Raw genomic sequence first — 22,781 nt, forward strand, 5'->3', positions numbered from 1 at the left:
ACAAAGAAGAAGGAAAAAACAGCATAGGTAATATTAGTTTTTCAGCAGGTGAAAACATTTTAGCTGGAATTTAAACGAGTTATTAATGAGTAGTTAACTGGTGCTCTACATAGCCCTTACGGCTCACTTCACTGTCATGAAGTTTTACTAAACCCCACTCTTGTTATTGTCTTGTTATTGAAGTTGAGACTGATAATTACATCATCTCTTTGGTACAACATCACTACAAGAAAAGTTTGACGTCAAAGGAAATAAATTTGACCAACATTCCACTGTGTCCGGCGAAGTCCGGAACTATCCAAAATGACGTCCAAGTGTTTGATCAGATCATTGTTTTTAGGGTGGAATTGTCGCTACACAACAACTTTATTGGATCTCCCTGGGAAGGGCTTTTCAGATGCAATTTACAAAATTTACAAAATACTGAGCTAAGTACAAGCTAAGTACAAATACATGTGCTTAAATATATAAATTTTAAATCACTTCTATTATAAAGGAATTCTACATAAAACAATGTGATTGACGATAAATTAAAATCTAATTATTAAGTAATGAGTACAAGCTAGATTTTTGGTTTACTTTCTCGAGACATAGTACTAACATGTTCAAGTGGGTACCAAAAACGAAAGAGTTTTAGCCCTAGTTTCTAAGCATGGTTCACCATACCTCCATGGAAAAGGTAAATGGAAGGGGTCTTCTGGATGCTTTTTACTACTGTAATTGTATTTTACGCCAGGGCTCCCATTGATAGCAGACCTTTTTATTAGTTCTGAATAAAGGTTTCATTCATTCATTCATTCATGATTCATATAAAACTTATATAAAAACACATTTTTTATGATGAGATTAGTACTAAATCAGTACTTAACAGTATTTAAATATTTTAAAAACAACTCCATTTGGGGAGGCGGAGACATAGTGTAGAAGGATCGCATTGAGTCCACCACACCGTTAAGAAAATGGGCAATGTCCAGTTTAATTTGTGCTGGCCTGACTTGACTGACTTTTACTGATCGTTGTTATCATTTGATGTCTCAAAAAACATGAAGTCCTGTAAAAGACGAAAGATGAAAATAAAAATACCCCAATTGAAATTTGCGCCTATATAAATTCAATAAATTATTATTATTATTATTATTATTATTAAATAAATTATTAAGAAAAGTTTTAGAAACTTTTTGTGAATGAAAAATCATTATTAGAGACAAAACAGCTCGTGAAAATAGGAGGAATTTTTTTGTGCATGAAAATAAACGGTGATTAATAAGTACAAACTAATGGTAACGTAATAAGAACGAACAAATTGGGAGAAGTAGGGTGTCGGGGAGGGGCGGAAGCCACAGGTATGTTTTATAAGGGAGGGACAGTTGAGCCAATTATTCATAGCTACCAATCACACATTGGAGAAAGGAATGCGTGACTATCAAGTACGTGAAAGAAATAAGCTTACGATAAGAAAACAAGCACCAAGTACAACAGCTTTGATGTTGACGTCAAGATCCATAGGAACTGTGTAGAAAAAAAGAATATAAGAATAAGTCACTCCCTGTTCTTTTATTGAGATGGAGATGAAGGGACTCATTTGTATTCGGCCTTTACGGACAACGCGTTGGGTTAGGGGATAACACTTTTCTATGGTGTCTTTTTCGATGCCCTGAAAAGTGATAGGGAAACTTAATTGTTGTGTATACTTTTCAAATTTCAAGTTTTGTTTCTTGATGCATTAAATGTTAGTTGTCCCTAAGTCACTTTTAAAAATCAACCACACCCTAAATCCATTGTTTGATGTAGGTTCTTAAATAAAGGTTCAAACGCTAGGACGAGGTTTTGCATTAGAATTCAAGACACAGGGCCGCAGGCCCGAGGTCTTGAATTCTAATGCAAAACCGAGCCCGTGCGTTTGAACTGGTTTAAAATATCAATTTAGCCCTAAATTCCATTGTTTCGATGCAAAACACGAAATACTAAATTATAATGAATTCAGAGAGATAGATTACTGTTACTTTGTTCTTTTGGAAATAGAGTACAATATATCCGCGTTTGCACTCTATTGTTCCGATAGAAATAAAAATAGTATTGTTTTCATACCTTGCGTTCTCTCGGGCAAGTATAAGGAAAAGTAATTAAAAACCTATCCCGGGTTTATAATTCAGCCCCGTTCTCCCCTGTTGATATCAATTCCGCCGCCGGCTTTAAGAATCTGGGTTTTCCGCCGAATATATAGAACTCCGGAAAGGCCAATCTTTCGTCTCCCCAGTCTCCCAAAATAATTTAAGTTCTGAATAACCAATAGATATGTACGTACGGTAATGCGAGTATAATATAGTACAGGGATTGATAAAGGCTGTCTCAATGAGTGAATATGGAACCCGGGATGTGGTGTCTGTAATGAAAGGGGGTGCGGTAGTTAAACGGTGATTTTCTTACATGTTATTCCAAAGTTATCAGCATCAGTAAACAGCTCTTTTGCAAGGCCAGACCATTGTTTGGAGATTTTTCCAACTTGGCTGTTCCCATCACTGGACAGTACCTGGGACAATGAGTCATTCAAGTCATTAAACTGACAAAGCTGAAGAGATCGCCTTTATGTAGATATACTTATCTATAACTGCGTATCCGTTATTTAGTACTGTAGTAGGTTTTGCAGGACTAGGTTTAAGGCCTGATTTTGGCCGAGTAGAGAGATCAAGGTAAAAAATTCTAAAGGATAAACTTGAAAAGAGTTTCTATTCCGGACACCAAGATTACCTGGACGAATGTCTCTTTAAAACCATGAGACAAAATTTATTGTATTTTCAAAAATAGTGCAAATAATACCTCCAATCGCAAAAAAATTGCCCGCGCTGTCATGGGGACTTCATAGCTACGGTCCACTTCCTAAACTGACGAAAACAACAACTATTATTTCTACATTACTAAAGAATAGAATAATACGCTGCCAATTGATGAAGACAAAGAAAGTACTTTTAGAAAAGAATGCGCATTAGCTTGAGAAGCTTTGAGATTATAAAATCAATCTATGTCTTGTTACATAAAACGACTGTGAAGAGACTATTAGGTAAGTTCAAACACACGAGATATCAGAAATATTATAGTCAACAAAATCCAGGATTGACTGTTATCCTATAATAAAGGTTTATCTATCTATCTATCTATCGGGAACCGCCGTCAGATCGTTTTAACCCATCCTCTACCCTTGCCTTAAATATCCTTCAATGCTGACTGACCTGAAATTCAACATCTCCACAAAGGCTACATTGACATAGAGGTCCTTCAATCTTTAATACTGTCTCACGATTTGCGTTCTGGATCGCGAACTTTGGGATACAAATTGACCAACTGAAAGAAAACAAACCACTCTTGTAAACATAGAACTCCGCCTGAATACTCGTATTCTCCTGCTGCTGTTTCCCCCGGATTACTGCCCAAAGGAAGAAGGTTACGTGTGCTCAGTGATCCCCTAAAGACACAAAGGTTCGGAAGACCGAACTACGTACAATACCCTATATCAACCAGCTTACTACAACGTAATTTCTATTGATGGTTTTCACGTCGGCCATGTTGGAGGACTTTAACAAAAGAATTGTCAATGAATTCTTTTGTTATATCCTCCAACATGGTCGCTGTGTCTTTTGTTATTTAATTATCTTGGGAATGGTTGAAAACCATCAATTTGAAGAATAAACAAGGACTTGAATCCGAGCTTGTCTCAGAGATGGTGTTTGATCAGCACATCAATTGTTCTACCTTGCTCCGTTGCGGCTTTAGCCGGTAGACCAGCCTACCTCTTAGCCCCAAGAGGAGGAAGAAAAACAACCTTTGCTCGCAGGGTAATAGAATAAAATTTAAAGGAAGACTTTCTTTCTTTCTTTTTGTTGTTTCGTTTTTCAAGAATTCAATCGTATTTCGAATATTCGCCACCGACGATTGACCCCCAAACTAATTTCCTTCCTTCACCAACAAAAATTTGTAAGTGCAAAAATCAACTTACAGCTGAACACAGTATCCCAACACGTTTCCTGGCGGTCCTTGGACCTCGATCTCTTGCAGACAACAAGGAAAGCAACACGATGAGCATCTGAGTGGCCGGGATAAGTGAATCACTTCACGTTGAGCATTGTCCAGGATTTTCATTTCAAATGGACGTTCTGGTCCACAACACTGCCGAGTGCAGCAGTCAGTATCTGCCGTAATAATAACAGACCGAATCAGTAAAAAATATTTGATTGGTTCGCGGATCTATTTGAAAAAAAAGATTGGGCGGGAAATTACAAGATGCCGAAGTGAATGAACTATAAAATGAACTATATGAAAACACACTGGTTTGAGTACCCTATGAACAAAAGCATTCATAATAAAAAAGATGGGTTAACAGGTTGATGCTTATCCTGTAAGATTCCCGAGCGCCTTGTTAGCACTTAGTCCAGACGCTGTCTCCTGGGCTCCTTTGACCGCTGCGCTTTTGTTGGGCTGAGCACTATAATCGCAGACGGCAATTTTAAAATACGCGAAAAGGAAATACCGCGTGAAAAAGAATAGAGTTAAGGCATTAGAGTGAAGTCATTAGACCCGTTAAATATATGTTAGACGCATTAGTATACCCAAATACACATTAGAATATGGTCTCAGCAAATCAGCGTAGACCTAATTATATTGTTTTCTTTCGTGTCTATTTGACTTTTATTTCACAGGTTAAATGCCTTCATTTTATGTTATGCTATCTATAAGTACCTTCTTCAGCAAAATAAATCTGTTGTCCCATATTATTCTTTACTTTATACTTATTATTTGTCTCGAAGCCAGTAAACGCTAAGGGAAAAGACAATTGAAGGTCATTTTATATTGTCTTACTTAACAAATAAAGTTATTAAAGCAGCTTAATGAACATCAGAACGAAAGCTCAAATAAAAACATGACACTAGCTTCATATTTAGAATTACCTTCTAAAAGCTCCACTTGTTGGTGCACTAGTATTTGATCGATTTGAGTTAAATATTCTAAGCCTGGAGGACAGTTTTGTGGTTCTTGGGGAGCAGGCATCCATATTTGTCCTTGAGGATATAGATAGTAAAACAAGCGATCGATTACAGTGTAATATGCAGCCTTGTACAGTGCTTTATTTACAACTCTAAACGACTTATTATAAGAATAACTGGAATAAAGATCCAACACTTGAAAATTGAATTTAGAAGACAACCAATTTCTCATAACTCGCTCAGAAACTTCCTGGCTGATTCTCAGTTAATTCAGTGCCGTGGCTGTCCGGCGTTAAGTGATTCGTTTGACTGTGGGTTAACGGTAAACACATAATGATAGCAAAAATAACAAGGTTAATGAACATTTCGAATGACCATTCTGAATCTCTTTTCCCAACATCATCGGTCTTTTCTATACTTGGCATTAGTAGCACCTGTTTTCTTGTCATGATGTAATGAACTCCTGCCCTTAGTAACAAAACAAGCAACTACAAACAAAGCCTAATGATTAATACAGATTTGTACCTGGCTGTTGCTGAACTACTGGAGGTGGATAGCCAACAGGTTGATTACCTAGTTGTGTGGCTGGAGGATAACCAGGCTCTACTTGAGAAGATCGTTGCCAGGTTGCCATCTTTGAAGCAACTCGTTTTGCAGAATCTTTCCACAAGAATACGTAAGTAAACTATTTATAGCAAAGCGGGTTGCTTTGCATGGATAGTCTTAAAGTGTTTTGTGGTGGTTCTTGATTGGTGTAGAACGGGAAGCCATAACGCCAACAACGACATACGTCACGCATGCACTCACACACTCTTGATAATCAAGTGTCCACAATATTAGTATTTTCAACACAAGTTGAATTTATTAAATAAACTCCTTGCAGCACTTTGGAATGCAGCTCCACCGGGAAACAAAAAAAAGTTTCAATTCTTAGAAGATTGGAATTCTTTTGTCTTGTCCCCCAGAACGAGCTACTTTGACGTCACTTTTTTACGACGAAAGGGCTCGTTACCATTTTTCAAAAATGTCTTGCTTAGTGCTTTATTCACCTGAAGATGACTATAACATCATAAGACGTAGATTGTGACCAATCAGGCGCGCCGGAATTTTTATATTCTCTTGTGTATTATCATCTATTCCACAATTCTTGACTACGAAGTACACTTGTAGATTTTACACTTTTGATCCACCTCGATGACTTGATAAATATCTACTAATGCATTACTAATATTGATTCATTTCTATGTAAATATCCGAATATGCAATAAATTTACATTTATCACATTTCTGCATTACATGACCTTGGTAGTTTTTGCTAGCGCTATCATTTTCTATTTAGCGAATCCGAAGTCCCTTTTCTGTGGTCTGTACTCTTATCCAGAATGGAATGGCGTCAGCATGATTCAAACTCAAGTGTAACCACGTGCAGCAGTTTATGGAGCTGTTCGTCTTTTACAAAGGGTTTTTCTTGCGGATAAAAACTTTTATAGCATGAGAATTGCCATTTTCGTTGCTGCGCAAACTTTAAATCCGATTTAAACTTGGTGAGCTGAGCCATGGAACGAGAATCGATAGAAAGATTTCTGATGTTATTATGTTCTGAACATACTATTTGGCATTTAGTCTTTTTAAGTGTCCATTTATTTCTCATGTATGCCCCCTTCCATTACCCTTCCCTTAACTCCGCATCTGAGATGGACACGAACCGGTACTACCATAAGTAAAGTGACAAATGGTTCAGGGACCGGTTGTACGAAGCCTGGATAGCGCTATCCGGCGGATAAATCCTTATCCAGTGGAGAACTCGATGCTGCTTGCCAATAAATTTATCCACCGGATAAGATTTATCCGTCGGATAGCGCTATCCAGGCTTCGTACAACCGGGCCCAGGTCAGGCCAAGGTACTTATAACCCACTCAATCTATCCAATCTGGTAAGTCCATACGGTGCTTCAGCTTCCGCGCATGTGAATACGACAACTTTTGGTATATTGGAATGAATAAGCGTAAATTATATATAACACGGGAAGACGTTAATAAACCAAGCCGGCCGACAACCTAGCCAAAGTGATGATGATTTATAAATATTAGCTTGTGATACGTTCAAGTCTATTTTCTGTAATATTAGCCTCTAGAATTTTTACACAATTTTTTACAAACTTTATGGGGTATTAAACCTTTCAGTTTGCATTATTCTTTTTTATTTCAATTTTGCAGAAGATAATCTCAAAGCATATGTATCAGTTACAAGCGCTCGTATACGCTTTATTCCTTTAGCTTAACCACAATGGCATGCAGTGAGTCCTTGCAAATTAAAGGCAAATATATGTTCTATGTATATTATTATTGATCATAATTTCATTTAAATACCAGTAAAATGGAATCAATTTTGATTACGATAAAGAATGATTCGCCCCATGTAAGGGAATCCGGAATCCAAGAAATTTTAGGCTTTGGAATCCGGAATCCAGCACTCTGGAATCCGGAATCCAGGCCTTGGAATCCTGAATCCAGTTTATAATGGAATCCGGAATCCACCCTTTTGGAATCCGCAATCTGCTACTTTGAAATTCAAAGTATACACTCAAATGCTATCGCCTCGACATAGACTGAACCGATGTAGCCCCTCCCCCACTGTGTAATATCTCCACCAAGAATATCTGATAGACGATTCTACTTATACTGGCAGGTATATCAAATATAATTTTCAGAGAAAGTATCTGAAAATTAACGATATGAAATCCGGAATCCGCAATACAAAAGTTTTGGAATCCGGAATCCAGACCCTTGGAATCCGTAATCCAGAGTCTCGGAATCCGGAATCCAGCGCTTGAAATCCGGAATCCACCATAAGTCCGGATTCTCTTACATGGGGCGAAATGATAAATTTAATGTTACTTGATTTGCAATAAAATGATTTTACATTTCCTGTAAACGAAATATATAACTTTGATTGACAGGCAAGCAAAATCAATCTAATACTATTGAATCATAATATGTACAATTTAAATATTTAAAAAAAAAATCACATCTTGGTTAATATAGATATCTAAAAGGTTTTGAGATGCAAGCATTAGCAATATTAGTCATCATGCTTCTGTGCTTCCTCAAAGAACATAAAATCCTGCAAAGTAAAATATAAAGACAGTAAAGAAAAAGACCCCTGTGCAGAGTGCAAAAAGGTGGGGCCCTAATGTGCATAAATCAAATGCTTACGTAACTGGGGAATTCTTTTGTATCAATTGATTACAAGTGAATTAGTAAACGTGTACAGTTTCAAAGTAATGAGCCAAATATACAGACTTGACTTTCATGCAAACACATAAAGAATTGGAAGAGAGATGGATGTATGGATAGCTGAAAGGACAGATGGACGAAGAGATGGATCGGTGGATGTGCGAATGAATGGATAAATGATTGGGTTGAATGGGATACCTATGCATAGAGGTTGCAAGGGTAGATGAAAATCTACTACCAATAAGTTAAAACTTACAATGAGGAAACTAGCACCAAGTATAACTGCTTTTATCTTCACATCAAGATCCATAGGAACTGAAGTGAAAGAGAAATGCAAACAAATGAGTAAGAAAACCTTACTAAGCAACAATTATTGTTTAGAACAGAAGTGGCCAACACAGGTAGCGCAAAAGTAAACTAGGGAACATAGGTGCAACCCAAAACAGTCCTGATTTGGTAAATGTTGCCGAGTTCCTTGACTAGATACAGATCTAGCCTTAATGAAGTACAAATCATTTTGGAAAGTTAACTGTAGTAACATTCACAAATAAAGATACCAAATGAACAACATAAAATAACAATAATGTGAAACTTGAATCTTTTTTTTTGTTGAAAATCCAAACTTTCAATGATCTATTTTATGAATAGAAAACATATAATTTGAGGCTATCAGAAACATCAGCATCTTATGAGAATTATATTTTTTGCTATTTATCAACCAAACCAGTGACTACATCTAGATGGTAATCTGATCTATTTTATATATTTTTCAAAGAACGAATGTATTTCCTTGATGAAGCAGATGATGCAATATGTTGCTTTAGTTTTTGGCGATTATTTTCTTACATGTTATTCCAAAGTTATCAGCATCAGTAAACATCTCTTTTGCAAGGCCAGACCATTGTTTGGAGACTTTACCTACTTGATTTTGACCATCAGCAGACAAGACCTGAATAAATAAAACCATCACAACAAGATAATGACCAGACATTCCAATGGGATAGTTTGAGGGGATTCCCACGCATCCTTGAATGGTTTGAGAGGATTCCCAGGCATACCAAAAAAGGTTTGAAGGGATCCCCAGGCATAGCAAAAAAGGTTTGAGGGGATTCCCAGACATACCAAAAAAGGTTTGAGGGGATTCCCAGGCATACCAAAAAAGGTATGAGGGGAACGCCGGCCAGGCATATCAAAAAAGGTTTGAGGGGATTTCTAGGCATATCAAAAAAGGTATGAGGGGAATCCCAGGCATATCAAAAAAGGTTTGAGGGGATTTCTAGGCATACCAAAAAAGATTTGAGGGGATTCCCAGGCATACCAACAAAGGTTTGAGGGGATTCATGGGAATACCAAAGGGAGAGTTTGAAGGGATTCGAAGGCATACCAAAAGGAGTGATTGAGGATTCTCACACATTTCCAGAGGAGATGTAATGAGTTCCAAATTTTACAGCATGACCACCCCCAAAAGTAAGACCACCAATGTACTGTATTTGCTGTAATAAAGGAGGTTTTGTCCACTTTTGTCCAAGTCTTTTATTTCACTCACATACATGAAAGATGCTCCTTAAATAAACATTGTTCACACACTCTGCTCTCTCACTTGCAATGCCTTGTGCATACTTCTGTCTTAATGGCCTTCATCCAATCAGCATTGCTGGATTATATCTTATAAGGTATGCAAATACAATATCAATGGCCAAATTTTCTAGCTTTTAATTCCTGAAGAGATAAATCCTCCAACCATTGTAAATTAGTAGGAGGTCATGTAACAAAAAATATTACTGACCTGAAATTCAACATCACCACAAAGATTACATTGACACAGAGGTCCTTCAATCAGTAAAACTGTCTCACGATTTGCATTCTGGATGGCAAACTTTGGGATACAAATTGACCAACTGAAAAGATAAATCACCAAGGTTAACACAATCATACATTGAAATAAGAGCCATAATCACTAACAGGACACGTCCCTCCTCTTCTTAAATCAAGCAGTTGTGAAAATAATAATAATAATAATAATAATCATAATAATAATAATAATAATGCGGTTCTTATATAGGGCATTTCACATGGTCTCAATGCGCTTTACAATTATGACCAGTGGAGGATTTGAAGGGCTGCATATTAAGGTGCTATTGGCAGCCTTGCAGCTTACAATCATGAGTATAAATTGTTAGTAGATTAGTATTATGCCTCCAAATTAGGATAGGCTGTTGAACCGGGCAACAATCCCCTACTCTTATACGAATAATTCAACAGGTTCTTTTATGTCCGGGCCAAAAAAATTAACATTAGAAATGAAAAGAGCAAAGGGTTTTCATTAAGGGTCGGAAATTGGAGAATCCTCTTGCAGCTGAGCAAAATTCTCCGCCTTAAACTTAACCATGGCTCTCTCCTCTTCTCCTATTATTTCAAAACTCAATAAAAAAAACCTGTGAGAACCTAAATATCAGTAAGAATGAAAAGTTTTAGTTCATATTATGTGACCAATGAGAAATGATGTTAAATGTAAAATTAAATACTTTATAAGGATTTGAGAAGAGAAAAAGCATTACATGGCCAGATGGTATTGGTAGTGGTATTACTAACACTACCATCATCTAACCCCCCCCCCCCCCCCCCCGATCCAACCATGGTTCTATTATGACTACCAGTACTTACAGCTGAGCACAGTATCCCACAATGGTCCCTGGAGGGGACTGAACCTCAATTTCTTGTAAACAACAAGGAAACCAGCAAGAAGAGCAGCGTAGTGGTCGGGTCAAATGAATCACCTCTCGCTGGTAATTGTCCAGGATTTTCATATCAAATGGACGTCCTGGTCCACAGCACTGCCGAGTGCAACAGTCAGTATCTGTCCAAAGAATATTGACATTATATTACAGTTTAATTTGATCTCCGTAATTTAACAAAAAACATTTGATTATATGAGAAAGAAACTATGCTCCAATTCAGTGAAGATATAAGAGGCAATGTCTGTAAAAATCAAACATCTGGCGGCCACATTGAAAAAATAGATTTTGTTCATATTTGGTGCAAAGATGTGGAATACCACCCAAATAAACATACTGATGTTCATTTTGAATAATTTCGCTCTCATCTTGAGAAAATCGTGAAAATCGATTTGGCCGTCAGCACCCTCAATTCAGCCTAAATCCGAGGTGCAAATGGTAGGTCTGAGAAAGGCACTCGCGTATTAAAATGAAGCAAACTAGAGAAAATCTGTCTTTGGAAATGGTAAATTTACAAACTACATTTTTCAGGTTCTCAGATATTTAAATTTTACCCTTAGTTTGCAAAGTGCATTTTCATATGCACTGGGTGTTCGGATTTATCTGAAATTCCAGCCATGATACCTTTAAATGTTAAGCTAAATCATATATGAAATTCAGCTTTAGTTATTTAATGAGCCCTTTATACAAAACTCTCGAATTCAGAGAAATTTGGTGTGTTTGGGCTCGGCATCCTATGAAACCTGTTTAAGGCAGACATAGCTATATCTTTAATACGTCTTCTTGGTATTTGTTTTGATATTATTATTTGTTGATTGAATATTGAGTGCAATAAATTGTATTATTTTGCTCTTTATAATTTGAAACAAGCATGTAAACACGCGCATCGGCATGATCTATATGATACTTTACAAGCCCATATAACTTCAGAGTTCTAAAAAGAGTTACATTTAGTCCAGCTTTAGGACATTTAGACTAAAAAACACAGGGAGATCCAAACTAAAAGATAATATGCTTGATTACTGTTCATACCTAGTATTGAATTTCAGTTTCAAATTGTAATTATAAACGACACGGATGTAATTTTTTTAACGTGGCTGCCGGATATTTGAAAAATAAAAGTGAAATTGTTCAAAATGAACATCAGTACGATTTTCGAATTTTTTTGATTTTTACAGACATCGCCTCAATAATTATTCGACGTAATTGCATTAATTTATGCAAAGTCACTAAAGCCATTCTTTAAAACAAATTAAATATATTTATTTTTTCTGGTCCGGTGTCGTAACAATTGTGCATTTTGATTGGCTGTGAGAGTGGGTAATGGTATTTTCTATCTCTTTTAAATAAAAGTTTATGAAAAATATTCTACTTTTGAGATTGATTTTTGGTCTCCCATTAGAAATAGCTTTTTTAATTCACCAACGAACCTTTCAATAAAATATTCCTTATATATATAGTAGAGGTTAATTATAGAGCATTAAAAAGAACATTCACAAGCTGGAGTCCACACTGAAGGGTTCCAACAGCATATTAGCCATCAATCAAATCTTTTCATTGGCGATGGGCTTGTCATATAATAAGCAGACCCAATAACTAATCATAAATCCACTAGTGTGGGTAAATAAATAGAGATGACGGCTATACACATCAAGGTATTTTTCATGAAAACTCATGAAAACTAGGTTTTGCATGTCGATCTTAAATTTTGTTTATTCTATCCCATCAAACCACCAAATAAACTTAAAACATTTGATCAAAAATAGACAAAGAAAGGCCACGAAAGTATATTAAGATATAAGTTCAGAGAATAAATAGATTAAAAGTGAGGAAATTTGAAATGCTGAAAGGATGCATGACAATACATGTACAGCTCCAATAAATCATCAACCTTGATAGCACTACTGGCTGAAAACCTGTGAAAATCCTGTGAAATTTCTAAAATACAGAGATATTTTTCACAGGTTTTTCACAGGATTTTCACAGGTTCTCAGCCAGTAGTGCAGTATGAATAAGTCCATTTTCAATATTTCTGCTATGGAATTTAAATAAAATTCATTGACTGATAAGGATAATCTACATTGAATTTTACAAGATAACCAATGTCACCCAAGAGAAGCATGATATCGGTTTTTCAAGTTTAATTCTGTGGAATTTCCTTGTCCTACAATGAATATTTCTGTAGAATTTCATTGAATCAACAGCTGCCTACAGCTTATTTGAAAAGGTCAGATTATTAATACAAAGTCTATACAAATTGAACTTGTTCATCACTACAAGAAATGTCACAACCTATAATATGTGAAAATCTGGTATTTATCTTTAGAAATGATTTTTTTTAACACCAGAATATTTAAAATGAAAAAATGGGTTAAGGTCTTGAGCCCATACATATGACAAGAACAATATTTTGTTTAATTTTACCTGTATTTTATAGAATTTGATTTTTGAACATTAGAATATGTACCTATATATATTTAAATAGGTGTTAATTAACACATCATTTTGACATTTTATTTACAGCTCTAAGATTTGATTAAAATATGAAGCTTGCTCACGGTCATTGATTACCCAATTATTGGGTACAAGACATAGTGAAATAAAAAAGAAAAAATTGATGAGAAGAAAAAACCTCTTTTTAGAATTCAAAATATATGTTATAAAGTGAAAATAAAAAGATATTAAAATAATGGACAAGATAAAGAAATAACATCAAGATAAATAAAGTAGAAATAACATAAATATGAAAGGAAAATTATAAAATATTTGAAATATAACCCACCCTGATTGGCTTACTAGCAGAAACTTTTTTTACAACTACCACTCCCATTACAGGGCTCTTCCGTGATGTGCCCTAGCTCCATGGCCATACACACTACAATTACACTCTATATTTACAACATATAACACTCAACTCACATGTTGATTTTTACGGAGGGAGGAAATCATAGAACTTGGAAAAACCCTTCTGGCAAGGGAGAGAACAACACAACAAACAAACTCAACTCACATCTGATCCTAATCTGAGCCGGTGCTTGAACCCGGACACAGCTGTGAGGGGCAAGCGTAAACCACGACGCCAGCCAAGAACTTTTTTGAACAATAGTCCATGTTTATATCAGTAGACACAGACACGCTCACAAAAAAAAATCATTCAAAAAAGTTTTATGAATAATTCAAACAGCTGTTTATGTCTCTGTACTGTGAGCTTACAGTCAAACCACCTCAAGCGTGAACACGAAGAGGTCTTTAATGACTTTATTTTTGAATTCATTATTCAATCTGAACATTCATGATATTGAAAACGAATCTTCAATATCCAAAAAATAATAATTTGAAAATTCGATTAACTTGGCTCATATTATAGGCTCTTGTTTATAGCAGAAGCAGAAGGCAAGTCATTAATATTACATTATTCCTTGCACAAGAAGTTGCTCTTGCATTTCAGCTGCATATATGCTAGGCTTTTGTATATGCTAGGCTTTGAAGATTTGTTTTCAATAATGAATGTTCAAATCGAATAATGAAATCAAGAATCCAAAAATAAATTCATTAATGACTTATATGTGGTAACGCTTGAGGTGGTTTGACTGTAATATATTTACATACACATAAACAATCTGGGATCTTTAGAGGACTCAAAAAGCAAGAGCCCCAAAACACTTGGGTATTCCTTGTGTTCCTAAGCTTGCTTCTATCTCTTACTCTACAGATCCCAGTGCGTATATCACATTACAGACATGTATGCGTGTATGGATATATTTCTTAAAAAACTCATTAATAATTCATGAAGGAAACACAATAGAAATCATGACCATGAAGGAGGTTTTATATCTGATATAGATTCGTCTTCATTTGCATAAACTTTAACTTGGATTTTCTCTATCAAGCTTGGTTCATTTCGTAAAGAATTCGGTACAGTATGAGAACATACATCATGAGTTTTTTAAGCCGTTTAATAAACTTGCAGATCGTGTTTTATCGGGTCTAAAACCACTCGGCTACGCCTCGTGTTTTATACCCGATAGAAGAATCCTGCTCGTTTATTAAACAGTACTTAAATGTAAATGGATAAAGTAATCTACACAAGCTATGCCCTCGAAACATAAGTAACATAAATTCTGAAATAAAAGATAAAATCAAAAAATAAGAGATGGTGAAAATTTACACATAATTATAGCCATCAGACTCATGGAATATTGTGCACATTAGAGTTTAGCTCATGAATACTAAACCCTTCACCATGGAAACCACAACCAAACAAGATAAAACAGGTCACTGAATATTTGTTCTTGCAAATTAAAAAATACCGACTTTGACAGGGATATTATAGATTAAAGTTGAAGTATGCCTAACATATATTTGTTCAAAAACTAAACCCAAAATATATGTCAAAACTTACATGAGCTAATTATCTAAAACAGATCTAGAATAACATACAGATAATCATATAAGTAACTTCAGGCATATTTATATGTCTTAATAGAGCTAACATATTAAATAAGTCAAAGCCACTTACTTTATTGGACACAAAACCCTTAAAATTTACTAAAAACGAACATGACTACACTCAAACTTAAGAATAAAAAAATGTGTGGAAAAAGAAATGAAGAAAATGATGAACTTTTTGACAAGCTTCTATCAGACCTCCACCCTTAATTTATTAAATATTCTGATAATTTAGTCAGACGTTTATTTTTGTAAGGTTTTACTTACCTTCTGCGGCAAAATATATTTGCTGTCCCATATTATTTTTTACTTTGTACTTGTTATTTGTCTCGAAACCAGTAAAAGCTGGGGGGAAAAACCATAAACGAATAAAAGTTATCAAAAGCTATTAAGCCTCTAGTTAAGCAAATATTTTAATAAATGCAAGACTCAGATAAGGCGCAAATACAATAACGTAAGAAACAATTCGCTTCGAATTCCCCACTTTCATACCTTCTAGGAGTTCCACTTGTTGGTGAATTAGAAGTTGGTCGATTTGGGTCAAATATTCTAGTCCTGGTGGGCAGTTTGCCGGTACTTGTGGTGCTGGCATCCATGTTATCTGTCCTTGAGGGGCTGAATTAAACATTAAACGAAGAAGAAATTTTAGATAACCTCCGAGTGGTTGATTTTAGAATACGATCTTGAATACATTGCTCCGAAAATTCGATTCTAAAAAACGATTAGTAAACGATTCTAGATTGATCGAAGATCAGATTTTTATTAACGATGTCAAAGTGTTTAAACTTTTCTAATCTCCGCTTGAACAGTGTCGCGTTTCCTAAAACAAAACATAAGCTATATATGAATGACAACAATTTTTGAGTTCATAGTTTGCGACCTTGCGTCATCAGGTCTACTGTAACTGATTTACAGTCTAAAACATATTAAGAAAAATCATGAACGTAAACTTCCACAGAGAAGAAAAATATGATTGTTTCAATGCACTTGTAATTTTTCCGGTTCCCGCCGAAACGACAAGAGGTTGTATCCATAACATAAGTTTATACAATAGGCTTAATATAGCAAAAGAAAAAAATGCAGTACGAAAAAACCTCAGGAAAAAAAGTCTATTAAGCTTTTACTTGTAGATTTATTAAGCTTATTTAAGTCTAGGATTGATTTTTTTCTTCTGTGATTTAGATTATTTACCGGTCGTATAACCAGGTTGTTGTGCGACTGGTGCATAACCGGGTTGTGTAGCGGCTGCATATCCTGGTTGAGTTGGAGGGTATTGACCAGCGGGAGGAGGGTAGCCAGGTTGTTGACCTCCGTAGCCTTGTTGATGTGCCTGGTTATTGTATTCTACTGGAGGAGGATAGCCATAACCTTGTTGAGCCATGATTGACACTATCGTTTCCCGCTCGTCTAGATGCTACTAAGAAATAATCGGTTGTTTTGATTGAAGGAAGAGGGAGACTAGGACTACCTCGGTTGTTACCTGCCCCCACCCCTCTCAGTAGTGACCACCAATTTATCAGAAAAAAAAGAAAAATGTCCTCTTTCAATTTACAAAACAAAAAGTCAAGTTAAAAAAAACTATTGCAATTTACTGTGGCATTTAAAAAACTCTGAAATGCTTATTTCAAGGAAGGGGTACCTCTGGTGTGGAGCACAGTTTAGTGTTGCTTGCAACTTGGCATGTGAGAAAGATTCTCCCCCCTCACCCCACCCTTACATATGCTCACATGGGTGGATGTAGTGGGGGCCGATGGTGCTACAGCTCCCCTTTTAGCTTGCTGGAAGCCTGGTTTGTGATGCATTTTTTACCTCTTTTTTTGTTTTGTTTTTTTGTTGTTTTTTTTGTCCAAAATATCCCTAATTTAAATTTGGATAGATTAGAGTGCTTGCACTAGAGTGACCACAGTAAATCCGTGAAACTTAGTAATACTAAATAGTACGATTTTATGAAAATTCGATTGTTTTCTATTGTTTAATTAGCACTATTTTGTACTATTTAGTAATTAGTGTTTCACAGATTAATTGTTTGCACTCTAAACCCGTGATTTCAACTAATACTAATTTTTAGTACTAAATAGTAATAACTAACTAAACAATAGAAAACAAAGGATTCTATATGAAACAGTACCAATTAGCACTAATGGGTTTAGGGCTTAGTGCGGGTTTGGTGCGTGCACTCTACTTGTTTGGACTACATTTTACACATAAATTTTTGAAGTAATTTATAATATATCAAGGAATAAATGCATTACAGAATAGTGTCATTTTATGTAGACTTACGTGAAGTAGTAAGGGCTATTTTGTATGAAATGGCAGATATTACTGAAGCAGAACATTGGAAACAAAAGGAATAATCCTACCTTTGTGTCTCTGTAGCTTCATACTTGAGTGAATTTTGACAACTAAATAGTTAATAACTAAATATAACATACGCCTATTTGCAAGAACATTGTCATACGATATTCATTAGTGATTTAGTGAGAAAGGAATATATTAAAAGACAAAAGAAAAAGTTCAGCTTCAGTGATCTTCTTTAGTTTTATAATTCCTATCCCACTTAATCTCTAATGTTTTATTTTGGTATGACAACGTTCTTGCAAGTAGGTGTAACTCTTTAGAGCTAGTAATAGTTTAACCAATATAATATTATGGTGTGCACTATATTAAAATGCAGAAAATAGCAGATCAAAAAAATTTAAAATAAAAAAAAGAATTTACTTGAAAGCATATGCCCTCACCCTTGCGATATGGTAAAATTTATCTAATTCCAAATTTTGTGTGCCTCCTCTCCCCTTCCTTCCCCCTTTTAGATTTCTAGAACCACCCCTGGAAGTGAAATAATGTAATGAAAATGAAATATGACTATCTTAATGAGAAATTTAAAATATTGAGTTTGACAAAGATGCAAAGGATATTAAGTCTTTACCTTTATAAAATAGTTTTTTTTCTTGTACAATAACAATATTATTTTATAGCTGAGCAAAAAGTCAGAAACAACATTTTGTTGAAACAATGACAACTTTGTAACTTTTGTTCTACTTAAAAATAGTCATTGTCGTGTTTTTAAAAATAAAATATTTAAAATATTGCACGAACTTTTGCAATAGCAAAGTTTGACTTTGTAATAGTATTTTTCCATTCCTTTTTATATGGAAATGTTTTTTCATCACTGGAGTCACTTTAGATCTCCTCAGCTTGGGAGTAATGTTTTCCCATTTCAGACTATGTGTTGTCTTTGTTTAAGGGTTGCGCTTGGTTGCACGAGAGAAGACACATGAATATGGATCACTTCAAACGAAGAATCTTGTTCTCCAGGGAATAATGTATGGTCGCCTCAAATGGGAAAATATCACGCTCGAGCCGAGGAGGTCTATTGCAAAACATTACTGAACCTTTATATGATGTTAATGAGAGCCTCAAACTTTATTTTCCAAAACCAACAATAAACCATTCCCAGGATTTTAAAAACGATAGAAGATGGGGAGAAAAGGAAAAAAAGAAAACGAAAGAACAAAAGAAAGGAAGGAAGGAATGAAGGAAGGAAGGAAGGAAGGAAGGAAGGAAGGAAGGAAGGAAGGAAGGAAGGAAGGAAGTAAGGAAGGAAGCAAGGAAGCAAGAAAGAATGGATGCAAGGAAGGAAGCAAGGAAGGAAGCAAGGAAGGAAGCAAGGAAGGAAGCAAGGAAGCAAGGAAGCAAGGAAGCAAGGAAGGAAGGAAGGAAGAAGGGAAGGAGGGAAGGAAGGAAGGAAGGAAGGAAGGAAGGAAGGAAGGAAGGAAGGAAGGAAGGAAGGAAGGATGCAAGGAAGGAATAAAGGTGAATAATGATATCTTCACTCAAACCTCCACTTATTACATTCTTTTGTCTTTGAGTATGTCTTTTGGGTATGTCTTTTAGGTATATCAATGACAACTAACACATCTATCCAAAGCAATTTGTTTAGCAATATGTGGATATGATCCTATGTAGCCAAATAATAAATAATAACAAGTTGTAATAGATATTTTATGAGAGAGTTGTTTAACAACAATACTATATGCAAGTCATTAAAAAGTGATTTCGATAAATCTTTATAAAATAATTGGGATACTACGTGCGCTATGATTGGTCGAAAACCATGTTTGATGAGAGTATCAAAACGTGCTATCGTCATTTTTAATCTATCGCGCGCGCTCATTGGTCAGTTTGAATAAGACGGCACGTAGGGAGAATTTACTTAGACTTTGCTTTTTTTCGATCTTTTCGCGCGTTTGTTATTTTATAAAACAAATCAAAAACAGTTTTCTGTGTTTGATACTCTGATCAAAACACTTGGGATGTTGGGAGAACACTCGAGAAGCTGGAAACCACTCCGCTACGCGTCGTGGTTTCCTACGCTCCTCTCGTGTTCTCCCAACATCCCGCGTGTTTTGATCAGAGTATCAAACACGGAAAACTGTTTTTGATCTGTTAAGTGAAATATAAATTTACCTACTAACCACATATTTTTTACCCCCTTCCTTTCCCCCCTTTTTTGTTATTTTTTTATCTATTAGTTTGAGATTAATCTTTAATTGTTTTCAGCAGTGGTAAGCAAATGAAAGAATATTCTCTACAAGAAATTCAAAGACTTTCTAATGTAATAAATTATCAATTATCAATTAAACAAATAAATGTCAGCCTATTTCGAAGATTTCCTTTAAAACTCATTAATTAAAAAAATGAGAAATTCTAAATGAGATTTGGAATGGGACTGAATAATAAATAACTTTCAAACAATTATTGACAATAACCTTAAATCTATGTAGTTGATACCATTTAAACGTGGGACCCTACAACACTATCATTTACACATCAACATTGTCAATCTTCCTAAATCTTTCATGTATATACTTGATAGCTTCGAGAGTTAAACTGTCTCCTAAACAAATGACCCTTGAAAGTCTTTGGTCGTTCCATCGGCGAACAGAACCGGACAAAGATCTATCCCACACGAAGAGCTTACCCCCTATATTAAGGGGACGTACTCCAGTTCCCTTGGCTACCAATCCAAGATAGGCATCTTCAACCTGAAACTTAGGAACTAATTTGGACCCCGCTAAAAACTCATCCAGTAAGTTTCCTGAAAAAGTATAACATGGTCCAGCGCAGTAATTCGGGAAAAACTTTTCTCTATACTCAGATTTACTCACATAATGCTTGTTTTTTGGATTTCTAGAAATATAGGCTCTATAGTGCACATACCCTGCATAAAGTCTATCCGGTAACTTCCCCCCCGACAACCACGATTTAAATCCTGATATGCGGACATATATATCGTCATCTGCCTTTAGGATATATTTTGGGTGATATGGCAGAGCCCATTCAAACGCAAACCATACCTTAGAGATGATATTTCTGTAAGACTCAATGCATGGGACTCGAAGTATGTCTCCATACTTTTCAGATTCTTCTTCTATTGCGCTGTCTTGTTTGGGGTCTCCTGTTATTCCTAGCATAAACACGACATGAGACCTGAAGTTCATAGTATCTGTGCCTTGTTGAAGTGGAGATTGGGCAGCTTTAGCCCAAGTATTTCGAATGAGTTCCCTTCTCTCCAGGGATTTAGGAACAGTAGTCACAAGAACGAGGAGAAAGAGTTTCTCTTTGTCTTGATCAATGGCAGGTTTAATGATCTTGCTCCTTAGGGAGTTTGAAAGTGTTGAAATTTCAGTTGACATAGTAGCTGTAGTGGAGTTAGCTTCAGGTCTATAGGTAATGCGAGTGATGTTCTTTAGTGGTTTATTCAACCAACCAAACTTCTGATCTTCCAAATCGATTACACCAAATACTTCAGCATCGTGCTCAACTGCCTCGGAGTCATTTTTCCAACTCGTCCAATCATTACGAAATCGATGACCGAAATGATCTAATTTCCAAACTTTACTTTTGATGAGAAAAAGCAAAAGGAATGCTTGGACAACGATTAAAGTAAAAACCAGAACTTTTTTTGATATCATCTTAGTAGTTGTCCACTTTCGTGTTGTCGTAATACTGGTTCGGTCAGACGTTCCTGTCAATAGCACGTAATGCCGATGAATACGCGAAATGAAATATGAGACCTTCGTGTGACGGTCGGCAAGAAATATGATACGTTTTCCTTCTGACCAAAGGCAACTAGAAATTTAACACGGCATAAAAATCACTCAAAACGACAAACAGGGAAAAATGAGAAAGCTAGTAGTAAGAAAGCATTACAGTGATGCAGGAAAGAAAAAATTGATTTCGCTGGCCGACGCCAGTGCTTTGATTGGTTAACGTGACATAAGTTCGATGGGATTCACTATGACTTCACTCTGACGTCCTTTATTAATCTTTCATTTTTGCCGTATAGAAAAATTAAAAATATATGTAGTCTAGATATCTTTGTTTCGTCTTTTTCCCCCCAGTCTTGCAAAAGGCGGTTTTTGCCAGCAGGGTAGATATTTTGTTAATTAATGTCGAGTTTTCTAGTAATTGTATACTTTTTGGAGCGCTTGTTATCGCTCTTTTCGTTGCCATCTTCATTAAAACACATTATTTGTTAAAATTAGCCACCAAACTGAATTCATTGCTGGGACGGATCCAGGAATTTGTTTGGGAATTAATATGATAATAATATGAAATAACGGCATTAAGAAGGGGTGTCCGGTGAACAGCAGGACACCCCCTGGGTTTGGGCAACTTTTAGCGATGACCTGCGAGCTCTGCCGAATTATTGTCTGGCAAATGTATTCCACCAAGAGATCATAAAATTATGCTCTCTAGCTCCTTCCGTTAGAAGTCGACCGAAAGCTCGATCTACAATGTTTTTTCTGTTACCAAAGTGAAGCTAGCGTCGGATTGGCAGCGTCGGATTGATATTCATTGAGATTCAGAATCATTTCCGGGGGAGGTCAAACAGGTCATTCTACTAAAATCCTCTTTTTCCCCTAACGGTGGCAAAATCACAAACGAATTCCGATTAAACTTTCTTCTCTGACTTCTATTCATGATATTCTATGCTCTTAGTAGAATACACTGCCTATTCTCGACGAATTTACGGATTTTGATCTCAGCCTCGGATTGGACTCGTATTACAAGTCACAAATGAATGTACATTTTCTGTTAATGAACGGCAAAAGGTGTAATACGAAGCTTAATAAGTTTTGAACTTCGATTTAAAGAGATGTTTACAACTGCTATTTAAATATAAATTTTTTTACTTTTATCAATCAAATTAACCATGAATCAACAAAACTTGCTATATCTAATGCCATCGCGATGACAACTGCAGGTAGCCTCCTTCGCAGCCGTTCTTAGGGTCGTCACGCAACGTTTCGAAACGTTGCGTGACGACCCTAAGAACGGCTGTGAAGGAGGCTAAACTGCAGGCGGCGATATGTAAACTT

The 22,781-nt window shown here is 35.8% G+C and overlaps 3 protein-coding genes across 3 annotated transcripts; all 3 read right to left on the reverse strand.

Moving 5' to 3' along the window:
- Nucleotides 1-514: 514 nt before the first annotated feature.
- On the reverse strand, nt 515-5,625 carry LOC116302517 (phospholipid scramblase 1). The gene is made up of 9 exons (XM_031711835.2): nt 5,502-5,625; nt 4,941-5,051; nt 4,732-4,809; nt 3,992-4,184; nt 3,228-3,339; nt 2,818-2,877; nt 2,428-2,530; nt 1,451-1,509; nt 515-1,051 (listed from the first exon to the last, which is right to left on the reverse strand). Exons 1-9 carry the CDS (start codon nt 5,608-5,610, stop codon nt 1,007-1,009), a joined length of 870 nt encoding a protein of 289 aa, XP_031567695.1. The 5' UTR covers nt 5,611-5,625; the 3' UTR covers nt 515-1,006.
- Nucleotides 5,626-7,159: 1,534 nt separating this feature from the next.
- On the reverse strand, nt 7,160-17,510 carry LOC116302516 (phospholipid scramblase 1). Its single transcript, XM_031711834.2, has 8 exons — nt 16,588-17,510; nt 15,889-16,011; nt 15,664-15,741; nt 10,877-11,069; nt 9,999-10,110; nt 9,059-9,161; nt 8,469-8,527; nt 7,160-8,099 (listed from the first exon to the last, which is right to left on the reverse strand). The coding sequence occupies exons 1-8, from the start codon at nt 16,775-16,777 to the stop codon at nt 8,058-8,060; spliced, it is 900 nt and encodes a 299-aa protein (XP_031567694.2). The 5' UTR covers nt 16,778-17,510; the 3' UTR covers nt 7,160-8,057.
- Nucleotides 17,511-18,789: 1,279 nt separating this feature from the next.
- Nucleotides 18,790-21,647, reverse strand: LOC116302538 (beta-1,3-galactosyltransferase 5-like). The gene has a single exon (XM_031711861.2). The coding sequence runs from the start codon at nt 21,369-21,371 to the stop codon at nt 20,220-20,222; it is 1,152 nt and encodes a 383-aa protein (XP_031567721.2). The 5' UTR covers nt 21,372-21,647; the 3' UTR covers nt 18,790-20,219.
- Nucleotides 21,648-22,781: the final 1,134 nt, after the last annotated feature.

The sequence above is a fragment of the Actinia tenebrosa genome, unplaced genomic scaffold (genome assembly GCF_029948245.1).
Source record: "Actinia tenebrosa isolate PJP-AT-01 unplaced genomic scaffold, QUT_ActTen_1.0 PGA_scaffold0__85_contigs__length_37466705, whole genome shotgun sequence".
NCBI classification, from domain to species: domain Eukaryota; kingdom Metazoa; phylum Cnidaria; class Anthozoa; order Actiniaria; family Actiniidae; genus Actinia; species Actinia tenebrosa.

Bases quoted from the DNA above. Each gene is read 5' to 3' on its own strand.
- LOC116302538 (XM_031711861.2), bottom strand. From the start codon at position 21,371: ATGATATCAAAAAAAGTTCTGGTTTTTACTTTAATCGTTGTCCAAGCA.
- LOC116302516 (XM_031711834.2), bottom strand. From the start codon at position 16,777: ATGGCTCAACAAGGTTATGGCTATCCTCCTCCAGTAGAATACAATAAC. The intron at 16,012-16,587 runs GTAAATAATCTA...TGTTTAATTCAG, and splicing joins ACAACCTGGTTATACGACCG to CCCCTCAAGGACAGATAACA. The intron at 15,742-15,888 runs GTATGAAAGTGG...TTTTCCCCCCAG, and splicing joins ACAAGTGGAACTCCTAGAAG to CTTTTACTGGTTTCGAGACA.
- LOC116302517 (XM_031711835.2), bottom strand. From the start codon at position 5,610: ATGGCAACCTGGCAACGATCTTCTCAAGTAGAGCCTGGTTATCCTCCA. The intron at 4,810-4,940 runs GTAATTCTAAAT...CTTTTCCCTTAG, and splicing joins ACAAGTGGAGCTTTTAGAAG to CGTTTACTGGCTTCGAGACA. The intron at 1,510-2,427 runs GTAAGAAAATCA...TTTTCTACACAG, and splicing joins TGATAACTTTGGAATAACAT to TTCCTATGGATCTTGACGTC.